The sequence below is a fragment of the Uranotaenia lowii genome, chromosome 3, assembly GCF_029784155.1.
Source record: "Uranotaenia lowii strain MFRU-FL chromosome 3, ASM2978415v1, whole genome shotgun sequence".
Lineage (NCBI taxonomy): Eukaryota > Metazoa > Arthropoda > Insecta > Diptera > Culicidae > Uranotaenia > Uranotaenia lowii.
This window is the reverse complement of record NC_073693.1, coordinates 64,395,741-64,414,983: the sequence shown is the minus strand read 5'-3', so window position 1 is coordinate 64,414,983 and position 19,243 is coordinate 64,395,741. Positions and strand designations below refer to the sequence as shown.

General features: G+C 33.1%; 1 protein-coding gene across 1 annotated transcript; it reads left to right on the top strand.

Annotated features, from left to right (window-relative positions):
• Positions 1-16,453: 16,453 nt before the first annotated feature.
• LOC129757781 (endocuticle structural glycoprotein ABD-5-like) lies at positions 16,454-17,074 on the top strand. Its single transcript, XM_055755085.1, has 2 exons — positions 16,454-16,672; positions 16,739-17,074. The coding sequence occupies exons 1-2, from the start codon at positions 16,548-16,550 to the stop codon at positions 16,926-16,928; spliced, it is 315 nt and encodes a 104-aa protein (XP_055611060.1). The 5' UTR covers positions 16,454-16,547; the 3' UTR covers positions 16,929-17,074.
• Positions 17,075-19,243: the final 2,169 nt, after the last annotated feature.

The window sequence follows — 19,243 nt, the reverse complement described above, 5'->3', positions numbered from 1 at the left end:
AAAAATCGCGCGAAAAAAACAAGAAAAATTAAAACTGTCGTAAAATACACACTTACCAGCAGAAAATTTCACAAAAGCCTCATTTCATCAGAAAACATTCCGAATTACATGATTCAGTATTATTTTTGAGGAAAAGTTGAAAAACAGCTAAAATATTGACAATTTAAGTCATGCTGTGCAACAATGGGTTAGGGCACAACGATTGGCAAATCACCCTAGTAAATAATCTCCAAAGGCAGCCGGGCAGATACCCACCTATTTGTTATCACGAAGAGCTCGCGTGGCACCTGGTTGGTCGACTTTTTTTCCTCGCCGACGCTGTGCTGTGCTGAGCTATGAAATATCGGAATGATCGTTTTTGAACGGCCCGGGCACTGACAAATATTTGACATGGAGATGAGCTGGGCAGATGACCCGAAGCCAGGGCAAACTAGTGGAACCAGTTTGTGCTTTCGGCGACCAATCTAGCTTCGGTTTTCGAAGATTCTGGGTTTTGGGATTTGGCTTATTACTAAGAATCGTTGAAGGATGGAAAATAAGCTAAAGTTTATAACTATTTTCCCAATTTATAATTGCAATGAATTATTATAAAAAACTACAACAAAGTAAATTTATAGATGACTAGCTGACCCGTTGTGCTTTGCTACACCTTCCGGAAATAAATGTAATTTTTAAAAATTTATTAAAATTTATATTTTAGAGAGCATTGTTTGAAATTAAACCTCATCATACTTCAGAACCAACAACTTTGAAATGAGAGCTGCAGCTGCAGTTCTGAATAGCAATTCAAAGATGGTATATATTATTTACTGAAACTTGATCTCTAAACTCGTTTTTAAAGATCTAAAATTTGTACTCTGTACCCAAAAAAACCTTTTTAAATATGGTCCCTTCTTGGAAAAGCTCTTTATCTTAAATTTACATGGGAGCTCTCCCATCTTTTTCAATTTTGTCCCCCACTGCTTGAAGAAGGTAGACAAATTTAACCGGCTCGATACCCAAACAGCACCTATCATGGTAATGAAAAATATATTAAATTAGTTATGTATTAAATAAAGTGCAAATTTCTTTTTTTAAATAAATTTTCTACGGTAAACATATAAATATTAAAAAAATATCAATTGCATCACTAAATAAGTTTTCAGCGTTTTTTTTTTATTTTCTCTTTGAAAGTCAAACATTCAAAATTGTAGGCAAAAACAAATTTCTAAGTTTACATTTGTCCCGTATATTGGGGCAAGTGTCAATGCAAAGCTTATTTACAGATGCGTCAGAGTAATGGCCTTAAAATGGATTTAATACGAATTCCTGATTTTTGTTCTATCAAGTTTCACTGATATATCTGCAGTATTCTTGCAATATAAATTTATGTTTGTTACTCCATTTTTAAAGAATGCTGTTCAAAGGGAATGACCTTCATTTACAAAGACATTTAAGAATTTTCAATATCCGTTGCAGTTTCAACATTCAGAATACCCCTTCTGGTCTTTCCAACATATTAAATCATTTTGAAGATGAATTTCTTAAAAGTTCGACGTTTGCCCTTGCCCCACCGTGTAAGTTGATAGAAGGGAATATTGTTTTTAACACTTTAAGGGTAAACTACAAATTTCTCTTAAAAATTTTGCGTCCCGTTGAATATCAGTTCTAAAGTCTCGCTTTTCAAAAACGAAGCGGATCAAAAGTCTCTTTTATGCAGCCATGTAACACAAAAACACTTTTCATGTTAAGTACGTACTTGAATTGGTATGTAAGCAAAAAGTACGATGGTTTTTTTTCAGAATTATTTAAAATTCGTTTCTAAATTCGTTTCAAAATTCGTTTCAGTTGTGTATTTGGGCCGCAGTAACAATTTCTAGAAGAAAACATAATTTTTAATTTTTTTTAACAGAAAAAGTGGAACGTTTGAACGTGTTCTCATATTCCTTGAATAAAAAGTCGAATGCTACCTACATTAACACGAACTAAATATGGAAGTATTTTTGCAAATCTTTCATTTGGTTTTGATTCGATTGATAAAATACCAATCCGTGTCACATCTAGGCGTCATTTATTACCACGTGCTGTGTACAAATCAAATAAGCAAGAAAAAGCACATCTAGGTTGCATATCGCCCCACGTGTTTGAGAAACAGGCGCCTTATTGTTAAATTTTCGAGCAATCAATGAACAGTGTGCTTTGGTTACTATCCTCTTGCGTCGACGTTTGCTCGCCCATGGAGACGAAAAACAAACCCCAGGTTGAGAAATACGCGCCAAAATATTCCTACTGATCAGTATGCTATGCCTGGGTTACTATCCTTTTGCGACGTTGGCTCGACGCCTCGACCATAGAGACGAAAAACAAACCGCCCAAAGGAAAAAAAAATCTCAAGAAAATGGATGTCATGACTTTAATTTGTTTCGAAAAACTACAAATTTTGTATGGAAGCCTCTCCTTCCTTAAGTCGGATGGAGTTTTGACTATTACAGAAACCATCCCCGGCCTCAAAAACCCTCAGATGCCAGTTTTGACGATGATCGGTTCAGTAGTTTCCGAGTCTATAGGGAACAGACAGACAGACAAACATTCATCTATTATATAAAATTCTCTTGTAACGGTGTTTGTAGTACTACTCCTCCGAAATGACCCAGCCGATTCAAATGAAATTATTTTTAGAATATTCTGTGGGCATGCGAATCGGTTTATATCGAATAAAAACAACAAAAAGTCGCATTAATTGTCCGTAATCATTAAATTTGTGATAAATTGAATCAAATTAAAGTCATGGCCTTCAATTTTTTCGAGATTTTCTTTACTTTGGGCGCCGGGCGGGCGGTTTGTTTTTCGTCTCCAAGGTCGAGGCGTCGCAAGCAAACGTCGTAGGAGGTTAGTAACTATGGCATAGCATACTGTTTAGTGGAAATATTTGGGCGCGCATTTCTCAACCAAGCATAATTTCGATGCATGTGGTGACCACATGAAGCCTAGATGTGTTTTTTCTTCTTGATTCCTTGATCATTTGTACAGCACATATGTAGTAATGAATGACGCCCAGATGTGACCCAGATTAATATTTTGCCGATCAAATCAAAACCATTCAATCGATTTGAAAAAATTAAACATCAATTCGTGTTATTTCAAGAAGGAATTGTTGTCTAAATAATATGAATTTAGTACTGATGCGTATGAAATAATGGTATGACTCTTTGCGGACATTTGAAAAAAGAAAAGTGGAAAGACTTGGTTTATAATCCGCTAGAAATATTTTTCAAACATGTACAAATGTACTTCACAGAAGTTGTATCATGCGCCATTAAATTTATAGAACAACTACAAAATCCGTTGCAAATTAACAGTCACATGAACTGAACAAGAGCCTGTCCTTTAAAATGGATTATATAAGATTGATGTTCATTTGAAGGCCGAATGCAAAGAAGTGCAAACGTTCAACATTTACAAAAAATGTATACATGATTTCTAAATTTATAAATGGTTGGGCCCAAATAAACAATCTGACTAAATAATCTTAACTTTTTTTAAATCTTTCACCAAAAAACTGTTTACAGGTTCCCTGTTTGTTTACACAGAATTCAAGTACGTACTTAACATAAATGTGTGTTTTTGTTTAACATATTTTGGTTACGTAGGTGAGACTTTAGATCCGATTTTTTGTTGGCATTTTTTTTCGTGATTGATATTCCAGAAGCATAATTTTTTTATAGCAGAAGCTGATTTTTTTTTTTTTTTGATAAGATTTTGTTATGACCTAAAAGTGTTGAAAATAATATTTACTCCTGTCATTTCACACGGTGAAACAAGTGGCAATGCGCCTTTAAGTCATGAAACATATTCCAGTTTTTCTCTAAAATAGTCAGATAGGGTATCCCGAGTGTTCAATCTGAACGGATATTTAAAATTTTTAAATGTCGAGGTAAATTTAAATGAAAATTTCCAAAAAAAAAAATGAACTCATGAAACTATCGTAGCCTTGAAAGATTAGTTCTTTTTTATGTTTTGAATTTTTTATAACCTGCGTTCCAATTAAATCTTATTGAATCTTGAAAATATCACATAATCTTAAACAGAATCGCAAATCACCTTCAACACTGTTTAGGAAAATTTTAAATCATACAACAATGGTTTAAATTGGCAGGTATGTATTTAAGGATAAAAAAGAAGATAAAAATGCTTTAATTCGGTTGAATAACAAAAAATTTAATCATATCTTCTCTCCTTTCAAAACCAAATTAAATTTCTTTGAATATTAACTTCTTGATTTAATTAGCATTTTTGCTAAAAAAAAAGGGCGAACCTTTTTTTGGACATGATTTTGATGAAAATATAACCACTGCTTCCAAATGTGAGGAAAGTTAAGCTGCTTGAAAATGGTTTGAAAAAAGTCATCTCTTATGTTTTTATTTCTTCAGTTCTAAAAAATCTACCATCAAAAGCTACTTGGGAGCTAAAAGTGCTGCGCTAGGCAGAATATTGAGTAAACACTCCAAAAATTGTCCCGATATTCAAAATTCTTCTTCCATAAAGTTTCATATGCAATAAACTCCAATAAATGAGAAACTTTTTATTTCGATTTAAAGCTTAAAGTGAACTCGAGCAAAGCGGAGTCAATCAATTAAATTGTATACAATAAATGAAACATAGATATAATCAACATATGTTATTTATGGAACAAGTTATAAAGAGTGGATTTTTTTAGCATGAAGTTTGCCAAGTTTGATGGTAACGTTGAATGCTGAAAAAATCGAATTTGCAACGGGAAGCTGATACCTGATATCATTCGGCAATATTCAAAGCATCCAAATCAAAGAAATGTAAATGAAAAGGATTCATGTAAGATGTATGTAAAATTTATTGGAGATATTTTTTGAATAATCAGTTAAAAGACCCGTAGAATTGAGTTAAAACTCCTCGATTTGATTCCAATATAATTGAGCAGGCCAATTCGAGCAAACGGAAAAGATGGATATGTTTAAAAACTAGGACATGTTCAAGAAAGCGAGACGATTAACAACTCAAGATTTGATGCTTTTTTTAAGTCAAACAGTAAAAAAAAAATTGAAATAGACGCCAAGTTTAAAATGGTAAGACGAAGTTTACCGGGTCTGCTAGTTTTTATATATATAGATAGATGATTTGATTTCAAAGATGGATTTTTTTCAAATGTTTAGTTCTCTAGCCAGTTTTTGTAATAAATAAACACGCACAGCATATTCTTAAATATGAAATGATGTGCCAAACTTTATTCGCATCACACCTAAACCAACCTAATTGGTCGTTCACCATTAACAGTTGAGACTCTTTTTGTGCGGACTTTTGGAAAGCAGGCCCCTGCAATGCTATAGGATCCGTGTGGAGCACATCTCTAAGATTTCAGCTTTTTTTTCTCAAATATGAGCTTTAATATCCTATACTCTCATGGCAAAAAAAGCTTAAATCTGAGGAAAAGTAGCTTAAAAACAGATGGCGGCAACGTTACACGATTTGTCTATGTATCGTTTGACCAACATCTTTTTAATAAGTGGTCGTGAATCTCGTTTTTAAGCTTTTTTTCCTCAGATATAAGCTTTTTTTGCCTTGAGAGCATAGGAGATGAAAGCTTAAATCTGAGGAAAACAGCTCAAATCTGTCAAAAAAGGGGAAATCTGAGAGATGTGCTCCATACGGTTTGAATAGAATTGCCTCTGCTTAAAAACGAGATTCACTAACACTTAGTAAAAAGATGTTGGTCACACAATACATAGACAAATCCTGTATCGTTGTCGGGCCTGATCGTTGCAGAGTCGTGACTAAACAGATCCCGGCATCGATACAGGCTTTGTCTATGTATCGTGTGACCAATATATTTTAACTTAGTGTTGGTGTATCTCGTATTTAAGCTTTTTTTTCCTCAGATTTAAGCTTTTTTTGCCTTGAGAGCATAGTTAGGAGATGACAGCTCAAATCAGAAAAAAACAAGCTTGAATATTTTTTTGTCTAAACAATCCACCTATAAGCTTGATATTTTTTTTAAAAATTATTATTAGATAGCCATGAAGTCTTCAGAAAAGTTGTAGAATCATTAAAAAAAAACTTAGTGGCAGAAACCATATCTTCATCTTTTGAAACAACACATTTGACAGTTTTTAAAACTAACCTCAAAAAAAAAAAAAAAAAGTTTTACTTGTTTAGGAGCGAGTATCTAGATTAGGGTTACTATACGTCCTTTTTTAAAAGTACATGTACTCTTTTTCGGTCGAAAAATGGGCGTACTCTTCTTTTTGTGAAATTTTACGAAATGTACTCTTTTCTATGAGAGCCTTTTAATCAGAAAAATGAATTTGTTATCTTACCTAAATATCTCGTATTGATGAAGGCATCTTTGAATTGTAATTCACAGTGAGCGCAATAAACGCCTTTGAGTATGCAATGAACCCCCGAACAGTTAACAAAGAGCACAAAAGCAATAGGCTCAAATGTTTCGTATCGCACAAATCTAACATGTTATTTGTTTAAATGAAATAAACGCACCTAACATTTCTTCTTGAAATAAAATATTTTATCGGGTTTTGTGTGGTTTGTCAAGCATCAAATATTTCTTTTCCTTCGAATAATCCTAATTGAAATATTCAGTCACTGACTTTTTTCTTTTTTTTATTTAAAAAATATATGAGAAAATTTATAATTATCATAAACTTCATACCTAAGCTTTTCAGAAATTTTTTTGAGCGTATTTGGGCCGGGTGAATCCGGAATTTTTACCAAAAAACCTGGCAAAATCCGAGCGTTGGATTTTTAAAATTTTCAGTTAAAAACCCGAGCAATACCCGGGAATATCTGACCAAAATCCAAGCTTTTCTCATGCAAATTAAGAGAGAAATTAAAAAATGTACACATGAAAAAATATTTTTAATTGAGTAACATCAGCGATGCTTAATTCCAATTTTACATTTCTAAAAAATGTATTTCGATAAAATAAGTACGAAAAATCATAAATTGTGTAAAGAAAAATGTTATTTTAGTTTGGATTTTGCTTTGATTTTCTATAAATCCGGGCATTTTCCCTCGATACCTGGGCAACCGGGCCGGACCGGGCTTTTCCTATTTTTTTTTTCTTGAAATAGCAGGCAATCTGGAATGCTTAGTCATACCTATTGCTCCCAATAAATTGGCAGTATTTGAATGACTTCAAATAACTCTGATTTCTTAATAGAGTTTTTCTAACTGTTTTGGAAATTTTTTTCATTGTACTCTTTTTAGAATTGCAGGATATAGTAACCCTAATCTAGACCTATTTTGCAAGAGAAAGTTGTGACACTACTGAACTTTTATTTCAAAATAGGATGTTTTCAATATTCATTATCTTAAATTCATGCAAACATATAAAAAAAACATAGGCATTTGAAAGAGCAATTTCTCAATTATCTTGACTATATACCCAAGTAACCAAAAGTCACATAGCTACTTAATCTAGTACGTTTTAAGTTCACATTTGGCTCAGTAAAAGGTACTCGAGAGAAATAAAATCCGTTTTTCTTAAGCGCTTCATTTGAACTTCTGAACGAACATAAAAAGTCTAAACAAGTAGCATATAACATATTTGTGCGTTCTAAGTAGGGTAAGTGAGCCTAATTTCGCTATATTATGTAAGAGGTTTTTAGCTTTCATATAAGTAGGCCGAATCATTAATTCTTAGATATACAATTATTTGGTAACTAAGTTCAATTTTTTTTTCTGACTCTGTTATGGTTTAAAATAATCGTTTCAAGCTTTAATTTACAAAAAATATCATGTTTTATAAAGTGTGTCAATGTTCCCAATGTTAACATATGGGTGTTCCTAATGTTAACATATGAGGAAAAATGTATTCGCGTACCCAGTATTTGTTCCTGATTTTGCATATGGGTTTGTTTCTTGAACAATCTCAAAATTCACCTTTGTAAAAATTTTACAACGTTTTTGGAATATGAATAGAGAAATAAGGACTAGTTAAATCCTACACAATATTCCTTTACGCTACTTTTCAAGAAACTAGTGGATGTTGAGCTTATTAAAATTCAAACTTAATCTTTTCCAATGGATACATTTATTATATTTCAAAAATTAGAAAGTTCATTATAATGGATACAAATAAGATACAGTCGAACAAAGCATCATGCAACAGCATGGTTAGATGCAACATTTGTGTATCACAACACTTATTTAAATTTTGATTGAGTATAATGTAATAAAATTAACATTTAATGAGAACAAAACGATGATGCCATAGTTTCTCACGTCTAGAGATAGTTTTTTGAAGTTTTTGATACTCATAAAAAATTTTAAAAATCGAAATTTTTACATTTTTTTATACCGTAAAAAAAAACTTTACACAGTAATAATAATGATCTCTGTAACTTACCATTAAAAGGCACAGCACGCCTATTCGCTGATGATACAGCAATTTTCTACTCAGCAGCATCTACTGATATTATCATTCAACAAATTGAAAATGACTTGAAATTGTTATCTAAATATTTTAATACCAACTTGCTCTCACTCAACTATACGAAAACCAAATACATGTTATTTCATTCTTCACATAAAAGATTACCTCCGAATATTGACCCAACGATAAATGGAAATGTTATTGAGAGGGTAAAATGCTTTAAATATTTAGGAATCTACCTAGATGAAACTCTTTGTTGGAGTCGTCACACAGAATATCTAGAGAAAAAAGTTTCTCCTCTTTGTGGTATGCTATGGAAATTGAGAAATTTTGTGCCTCAACATGTTTTATTGAAATTTTACTTTGCGTTTATTCACTCTCATATTAACTATCTTATTATGATATGGGGAAGAGCTTCCTTGTCAAATTTACAAAAACTTCAAACTCTCCAGAATAGATGCTTAAAAAATATTTATAGACTACCGTTGCTCTTTCCTACCCAACAGCTCTACACCTTAAGAGCCCATAACATTCTTCCATTAAAAGATCTTTGCGATTTACAAACTGTAATATATGTCTACGACAATTTACACACAAGTTTCAGTAATCAAAACATCCATTTTACAACGGGATTGCGTACTCATAACACTCGCCAGTCAGATTTTTTACAACGAAGCCGATCCGTGACATCCTTAGGTCAAAAAAGAATATCATTTATTGGTCCAACTAAGTACAATGCCTTGCCTAATGAAATAAAAACCATCAACAACCGTTCCACGTTCAAAATCAAAGTAATACAGCTATTAAAAGAAAAATTGAGTCGTTAAAAACCGATCGATCAGTGACCAGTTTTCTTCTTTTATAATTAATTTTTTGTGAATTTTTGTAGCAATTTAGTTTCTTTGTGTGTTCTTTTTTTTTATTAATTATTTAAATTATAATGTCTTATTTGATTAAATGTTTGCTTAGTAGTATTAATATCAAATAGTGGATCTCTTTAAAGGAAATCTGTTTTCCATTGAGATCCATGTAGTATTTAATTTAGTATTATCATTACATTTCCTCGCACTAAATTTAAACATTTCAGTTCTCAGCATGAGTAAAATTTTGCCCGCGTTTTTTATTAATTTTTGTTGCTGCCAGACATGCTGAGAACAGTAGCGTCCATTACCAGGGGGCTCTAATGAGCTTTTTGGTGTGGGGGAGTGTGGTGGGCCGCTACATCTTAATAAAAAAAAAAAAAAAAAAAAAAGTACAACCTACACACTTGTTATTGATTTTATTATCCTTTATTAACACTGTGGGTGTATAAATATTTTTCGGACAGTCATTTCTTTTTTTCAAATAAATATTTTTTAAAATTCCGATAGCAGTCTGGGCTAAAAAGCTTCGACATGCAAATCAATGATTCACAGTTTAAATCTTGTTTCCATATGCTGGAATATCGTTTTAAATTTTGTTATAGTATTTTTTACCCCTAAATGTATACAACATGCTTATGCTTTCTTTTTAAATTGTAATTTGTTATTTGTAATTTATTAACTTAAACGTAGCCTATCAGTTACAATGAACTATTAATTCAGGTTAAGGAAAACAAAAAAATCTTTGACCGAAAAAATATCAAATTTAATAAGAACAAAATTCAAAGAATATCCGCAGATCGTGCTTTATGCGTACACAGCAAAAAAAGTAGTGTGATATTACATCAAATACCTGCACATAACTTGAGTCGCAAAAGGTACCTAATTTTACATTGTCTTGATGTACCCGGCTGTTTGGAGACAAAGAATATGTTTCGTACCGCTGATCCATATGGGCCAAATTTCCTAAAAAATGAAAAATAATGAAATTATTTTTCAAGCTGTGGGTTTGCTTATATTTTTGATTAATTTTGGTAGTACTTACAAGAAAAACAAATACGGCTGAGGTCCGTAATCCGTTTCTTAATTTTTGAAATGAAATCAAATTTGAACGTCAACAAAGGAAAACATTGACTACTTGATGCTATATCACATAGAAGGTTGTGATATTACACTTCACGACGTATTCGAGTTGTGTACATCATTTAGATGTATTATTGCAACAGAAATCCGTAATCCCCAGAAATTACATCGTCCATCGTTACATTTTTTTTTGCTGTGTAAACTAAATCACAAATATATCAAAAACTATTACTTTTCACACATTTTCATTTAATTTTTCATTCAAAACAAAGGTTTTTGCAACTTACCCCTTTTTCTTAGTAGGGGGAAAATCGCATGTTTTGAAAACTTAAAAATAACTGGTGAAACCAATTATTTTCTGACTACGTCCATTTGATGTCCCTTTAACCTTAAAACTTTTGATGTTCAACCGGTATGATTATCTGTGAACATTAGGTTTTTAGAAGCCATTGAAATGGAAAACTGTTGCATGATGCCCCAGGTGGCGGTATACAACGTATTTTATTTAGATTTTTTTTAAATTTTTCCTTTCGATTCTGTTCTCGTTGAGAAGCTCTCTCTAACTCGATAGTTTTCTTTCCTGTGCTGGCGAAAATATTTATCAACATTTATAGCTTTGAGATACACTGAAGTAAAAAAAAATGTTTTATTATTACAGAACAGTTGATTTTAACAGATCATTGAAAATTAAGTTAAAACACAATTCAACCAATCAAATTTATTTCAAATACATTCTATGACTTTGATATAGTTTAGAAAATTTTGGCTATGTCCATATCTAGGAACACATTGAAAATAGTGTTCCTAATTGTAGACATAAGCTTTTTTTAGTTTTTAAACGAAAAAAGAAGGTTCTAACATACTTATTACTGAAATCATGATAAAAAAAAACGACGAAAAAATTCAAAAAAATCGGATGAGAAATTCAGCTTTTATCTTCCATTTCAAAATCGGTGTTTTTAGGAAATTTGTTAACAATTCCATTCAATTTGGACATCCTTTGAAATCATCCAGATTTTACGAAAAATCCTGTGAGTTAGAAAACTAATTTGTTTGTAAAATGAAAGTTTACATGATCCGTTATATTATCATATTTTTTTTATAAATGTTATAAGTGAAAATAAGGTCAAAAACAGTCAAAATCGAACGGTATGTTAACATTAGGTACACATGCCAAATTAGGAACACTTACCCTACCTTAAAAAATTCGGATATCAATTCGGCTTATCGTACTTCGTTACGAACTATTTGATTCCATGCGGAGCTTCTTACGAACTTTTTGGTTCCATGCGGAACTTTGATGTGAATTGAGATGTCTCCAAGGCCGGATTAAAGGGGGGGCAAAGGGGGCAATTGCCCGGGCCCCCCGGCTCAGGGGGGTGTTTCTCTTACATAAGTTAAGGGGGCCCCTAGAGTAAGCAGTGAAGGAGTTCTCCCGCATTTTGCGAGCTGAGATTATCAAAATCTTGGTGATGAATTTTCAAACTATTCAACCCAAAATCTGGACAAAAATAATGTAAACCGAATTCGAAAAATGGAAAAAATTAAGAAGAATATGTGCCAGCTTAATTTACTTTTTTTTTTATCGAAACGTGTCAGTTAGAATATGCTGTACAAAACAGGTAAAATAAAGAAAAACATCTGCTCATCTTCATTACATACAAACGTCATGCACAATAATAATGTTTATTATTACATTAACTTTCCCATAATGGTTATTGCCCTAAAGTATCAGCTAATTCCGCAAAACTAACTCACAGTGCTAACAGAGAACAGAGAAGCTTTATAAAAAAATTCTGAATTTTACCCAGACAGTATTCGAATTAATACCGGGTATTATTATAACTTTTCACTTTTCAATCATTTTTATTGAAAATTCCGTTGGTTTAAAAATTCCCTCTCTATTTTTGAAAATTAAATCTTTAAAAAACTTTAGTTGTTTAGATTGCACCAATCGACAGCACAGAGTTTCTTTATCGAATTTGCATCCCAATTTCTGTCTTTTTTTTTTGTTTCGATTATAGTCGTTTTACCATCTTTATGGCATTCGCGACTTTATCAACGTTGCAGTTGGCGGATCGTTATTGAAAAACTTATCCGGTACAACTGTGTTCGATGTTTACTCTTGGGCTCGAACTCGCGGACATCGGCTCAGGAGACAACAGACTTGCCAACTGAGCTATATCACAAGCCCCCCCAATTTTTGTCTGAAATTTCAAATTTGTATTGAAACATTTTCAACTAATTCGACAAGAATTTTATCATATACTGAAGTAAATATCCTGAATTCAGCATATCATTTTCCAAATAATCATTTTCAAATTATCATAATCACGATCTCATAGTTGACTTGCCAATATCATAGAGTTACTCTCTTATCATGAATATTTCTATGTTTTTAATCTTATCTTTTTTCCAGATTTAATTCATTGAGATTTTCTAGTCTTGTGTTGTTTCTTTCATAACAGAAGTTCAGTTTCATGGTTTTTCAGAAGTTTGAGACCTTGAGATCTTTGATTAGGTACTTAAATCATTTGGATTCCTTATTTGACTGTTTTCAATGATAGCTGATTCTGTGTGAAATTCACATTTGGTGCAATTATTGCTTCGGCTCTAATTGTAACTCTGAATCTCCCTTTTTTTAAATTCAATTCATATTTTGTTTTTCAAAATTGATTTGAAATAGTGAATTGGAATGGTGGTTTTGAATATAATCTGATTTAAAGATTTGAGTTCGTAAACTTTTATTTATCTTTTTATTTTTTTATCTTTTATATCTATGGAATTTGAATTTCATAATTTTTTTATTTTCTTTTAATTTTGTATTGTATGTTTCAAATCTTTATGTTATTTCCCAATTTTCATTTAATAAGTATTTCTCGATGATGCACAAACCACACGATCAATGATGGAATGAAAATAATTTAATATATCTATTCGATCATTTTTTCTAAATCAGAGAATTTTTGTTCGTGTATTAAAAAAATGAGAACTAAATTTTGCATTTTGCAGCCCAATCAGAGCTTTAAATTTTGAACTAATTTCTATTAACTTTTTGAACTAAATTCTATTAATTATTGAATTAATTGAATTCATTTTTGAACGAAATTTCTAAATTCTTCCGCAATGTTTGCACGTGATTAATTAACAGTTTTTATTTGAAGATACCAGTAACTATCTTCTACGGAGACAACATAGCAATTTTTAGACAGTATACTGAACTCATCTTCAGTTCTTTTACGCGTTCAAAATGTTTTTTATCCTCTAAGGTAGCACTTGAAAAAAATCGGATCATAGGGGCCCCCCAAGAAAAATTGCCCCGGGCCCCCCGATGGCTTAATCCGGCCCTGGATGTCTCGAAATTATCAAATGGTTTGTTTACATTCACTTAGAATTTTTTTTTCTATTGCCACGAACGAACGACTTACAGATGTCGGTTTAGGTAGCGAGGGTAACGAAATCACTTATGACGCGGGTGTTCTAGTATTTTCATCAATCAGTCGTTGAAAATTTATGTCATCAATATTTGGCTGGAGGGCATGAACCTGAATGATGGAGTCCGTGCTGGATTCTTCGGACATGGATTCGACAAACGCAACTGCTTCATGCAGCGTGTTCAAATGCTTTCTCCTGATCTTACACCTGCTCCGTGTCCATGGAGCGGTGGGTTCGTCAGCAAATTGGAGAGCTCTGACTGAAATTTACTATTGGCCTACGAAGAAATTGGCGTCTGCTGCAGGTTTCCACCCATCTTTCTGGGACTGCAGTTAGTTCTTTGCGCCCTTTACCATCGATTGTTTGCACAACTAAGTACATGTTTGGAAATATGTAGGTACCAAGAATCGAAAATGTTGTTAATAAAAAAATACAAAAACCAAAATACAAAAATACAAAATACCTACTGCACGTGGAAAAAATATGGTTTCGTTAAATGCACGTCGGTTTGGTTGAATGTTAACGTTTTTATTATTTCTTGTTGTCTTGTATTTCATTAAAAAAATTGAGCTACTTCAATTTTTTTTGGCCATGAGACAGTTCCTAATCTCTTCTATCCAAGCATATGCTGATAATGATCTTTTATTGTACCTATACTTTATGAGAACCAAACCAAATTCCAAAGCAAATAAAATTCCTTACTTGAACCTGCAGTTCTAGGCTTATTTGCAGTACTTATATCGTATATTTGACCTAGGTCCCAAAAGAATTTCTTGCTTTGCTCATGTTAAATGAGAAATTTATAAGTATTTATCAATATTTTATTTTTAAGTATGAAGAAAAAATCAGATTATTAAATTCGTTTATTAAACATTGCTAGTTAACAGTTCTTAAGACCGAATATATTTTAACTAAACTTATTGAATTATAATTATGGCTACCTGAAGCGAAGAAACTAAAAATAACTATTCAGCCATATCTGAGATGCCCTTTTTGGGTACATTAACCCCAACAAACATCAGAAACAGATGAATTGGTTTTGTTTTTTTTTACCGTCTGTCAAAGCTCGTCTAGAGAAACTGGTAGAAGAGTCCAAATGCAATGTGTTTGCAGATTGATAGCTATGACAGCTGTTCAAATGATGTTGGGTTAATCCTAATGAGTAGAAACAAAAAAGTTTTTGTTATCATTTATCAGTGAGTTCGCTCGTTCAGTGTTAAGCTTAATCACATCCAAGTTTTTGGACAGTGCATTCCCAGCATGAGGGAATTTTTCAACACCAGAAAATCAATAGATCCGTTCTACTAAGCTTTTAAGTACTGGAAACAGAGGAATCTTTGATATTTTTTTCGATTACATTCGATTTTTTCAGGGGATTTATACTTCCAACCTTCTTTTGGTAAAATCGAATTGAAATATGATACCTAGATTGTTGTAGTCAGTTTTGCTGAAACTTTGTACAATACACGAATAAATAAGTTTCAGCTTATGCGAGTGCAGTTATTCGAGAATTGTTAGTTGTAAGAGGAGAATCGGAAGATTAGAAGCCATTTTCTTGTCTTCGCCATATCTTTATGAAGCAATTTAAGAACTCGTCATTCATTTTTTTTACATTTTTTGACTGTATGCAATTCCAAGTTTAAATGCTCCAATCATTAGACAGATACGTGGGCGAAGTAGAAGCATTTTAATAGACAAAGCGAAAAAAAGTGCTATTTTTAATGTTAACGAAGACTATATCCTTCATTCAAACAAAATCCAAAGCTAAAAGACAAATTTTAAAGATTATCTACAACTCTTTAGTGACAGCATACTCAAAGGCGCTATTTTTTGGACAAAACCAACATTGCTGAGCTATTGCTAAGGCATCAAGCCAATCAAAGGATAATGTCTCCTCACTCATGGTAATTTTCTTATAATATTTGGTGATGCAGACAGTATTTTCATACAGTTTTTGAAACCTTATTGATGATTTTCCATGTCTTTAATTTCCAACAAAAAATGATAATGATAATGCAATTTGGTTTAAATTTCTTCACAAAAAACTCTAAAATATCGGGAAAAAAGGTTTGAAAAGTTCCTCTGAAAATTTAAAATTTGAAATTTTGGGGAAAACCTGAACATCCCCGACACATATTGTAAGATTGTTAAGAAATCCTGTAATTATTAGGAGGCTTATTAATAACGAGGGTATGTATATAGATGAATAAAAGTATACGTTTACCCGCTCAAAACGAGGTTTGCCTGTAAGACATGGTTCATGTTTAGCACTCCCGGCCTGTAGGTCACCTTGCGCATCTTGTTAGCCGCGAACTGCAACAGAGCGACCCGAACGAACCAACTTTTATTTTCGATCTTTCTCTCTGCCTGTCCCCCTAGGCTGGCTTCAGAATTGGCCATATCGCGTGGGGAACATCTCTTAGTTCAGTCCAAATCCATATAGATAGACAGATATTAGTATAGATAGAGACAGATGGATCGGCCCCCCTAATCAGGGGTGTTACAAAATCTCATTTGAATGCAACGCGCAGGGGTGAGACGAGTCTGTCTTTTGGAAGATTTTTGGAGGCTTTTGTCAATTCGCTTCGAAGGATATTCTTTATGGATGCTGGCTGGCCACCCTCCAAGATCGGTACCAAACTGCATGGTTTGGTATAAATATTCACCGGCCGCTCGAAGATGACATCAGACCCCTAGTAGAGCAGACCCAAAGAACTAGTGCCTCTCTTTAGTGCGTTATCTGTGCTTGAACAATTAAATCAAAAATGAAAACCGCCCTAGTGTTCGCCGCCATCCTGGCCCTTAGCTTGGCTGCTCCAGTCGAAGATCGGGATGCCCAGATTGTGCAGTTCGAAAATGATAACCAGGGAATTGGGGGTTACAACTTCAGGTGAGTGCAACCAGATAGTGCAAAAAGCAGTTACAAGTGAATAAATGTGATTGTGCCACCCTACAGATACGACACCAGCAACGGAATCCAGCGATCGGAACAGGCTCAGCTGAAGAGCTTCGGGGATGATATCTCAGCTCTGGTTGTGCGAGGATCTTACTCCTACATTGGTGCCGATGGCCAAACCTACCAGGTGAACTATGTTGCCGATGAGAATGGATTCCAGGCCGATGCTCCCCATATTCCACGGGCATAAGAAGGAGTCCGGTTCTGGATAAAGCGAAAAAAAAAAGTCAAAACTCCACCGATGATTTTTGTTGAGTGTTTTTCCTCGTTAATGAGAGTGTTTTTTATTATGATTTGAATGACGTGAGAGATTAAAAGATGCTGTGAGATATTTAATATGAGACTTTTATTTCGTCTAGGTTGTTTCAAAAATGACCTGCTGTGAAAGTTGAAACTAAATTACGCCTCCCATTAACCCAAGTAAACGGATACTTTTATAAAACTCCTCAAGTCCTTTATGAAACCAAAACTTTTACTAGCAGCATTCTATAAAACTTTAAACGTTATTTGGGTAAGATAACTTATAGAACGAGAAAATGTGTATTTTAACAGAGCTTATTAATTAATTTTCTGTAACCTAATTCAAAATTAAAAAATGTCCAAATTTTCCAAATTTTTCAAAAAAAATGGATACGTGTGGTAGAAAGTATGGTGTTAAGGGTGTCTACGATGAAATTGCCATACTTTGAAATTGCTCTAACTTTTTAACCATTGGGTAGAACTTAATGAAAGTTTGGGTGTATTTAGTTCATAGTGCATTGTTTACATCCCGCAAGTTTTCAAGTCCTGTGATCATAACTCACGGAAATGAAGTCGAAAGAATCTTTTGGCCGGGGTTAGGGCCAAGGTGCGGGCATTTGCGTATGGACTGTAAATGAAATATTAGTAAAATGATTAAGTGAATTTTATAAGTTATTTTTCAATCCCTGAAAATTTGATGGCAATCGGATGAAAAATCGTATTTTGAGAATAAATTTTGTGTGTGGCAATTTCTTCGTGGACACCCTTTACTTCAGGTTAAGGATCATCGTGCTATTTAACCACTATTTTAAAGATATCGTTCTCAAATTTGATAATCATCTAATTCGATATAAAATTAGCAATTTAAAATAATTTGGCACCATTTTCGACTCGTTATGCCCCATATTTCACTGGAATTTATACTGTTTTTGATAAAATAGAAGTGACAAGTCATTTGATGTCCTTTCAGTTAGTGGTAGCATTTGGAAAATCATGCGAACTCTAAATGGAGCCCACTGAAATGAAATCTAACTCTTAAAATCTTATTTCCATATTTACTTGAAGAAGATCGTATGCATTTCACATTTTGTTTCAAATAATTGACTCAAAAACAAGTGAGGCATTTAGAAAGTGTTTCTAAATGCGCATATTGCGTGCCTTCAAAGTTCGCATTTCCCTGAACAAAGTTTCCAAAGGTAATTGGTAACGAATTTACTCGAATGAAATCATGATAGTTACAAAATGTTCCCCAAACAGCCTTCAATGGACTTGAAGTTCCAAATCGCATCCATTCAGTATAAAAGTTACAAATTGGTTCTCAAATAGCCTTCCATGGACTTGAAGTTCCAGAAAGTTCCTTAAAGAGCCTTTTTTGAGACATGTCCGCCATTTCATTAATATGAAATGTGAACGATCATCACAAAAGGGCATATACTCAATCAATAATTTTTGTAGCTTAGAAATTGTTGAAATGTTTAATTTATATTGAAATTTCAACAACCTGAAGCTAACTCGCAAAGGATTGTTTTTAAAAGGAGTAAAATTTTCCTCTTTAAAAAAATTCGTCCTACTATATTTACTCACCACAAATTTATCACACGTTAAAAGCCAGTTGAAGCAATTCATGAATTATAACTTAAGAATTTGTTTAATTTTATGTTTAAAAGTTATAAACATGGAATTCCATTTTTTTAAACCGATATTATTTTAACGGATGTTTGATTTATATGCCGTTTCGAAATGTTTGTGAGTGATAATCAACATGCGTTTTCGCTACTGGCCGCCGGCTGCCCTTGCATGTATCCTAGGAAAGCTTATTATCACTTCGAATTTTATCTGCTGGTAAGACAACATCTAGGCGTGACCTCGTGGCATCGTGTTTGGCTCTCGAGAGCTTGTGGTTCAAATCTGGTATCAGGACTAATTTTTTTTTATCAGGTTGTTTGATTGCTTGAGTAAGTAAATAAAACAAATGTGTAGCAGAACTGGCGTGCATGCCGGCATGTATCGAACAAATTTAAAAACAAAGCAATTGAGTAAGATGAATTGAGGTGATAGGAGGTATAAAGATGGATGCCGAAAAACCGGCAGCACCACATTTGGCTGGTGGTGACTGAAGTAAGAGAGAAAAGGAGAGATTTTTTTCTCTTTGCTGATTAATGGATTTTATGTGAGCTGAATAGAAGGCTGTTCGAATCTGTAATGGATCTTCAAAGTATCAATAAGAACTTCAATTTTTGACTGAATAAAACTAACTTCAGCACA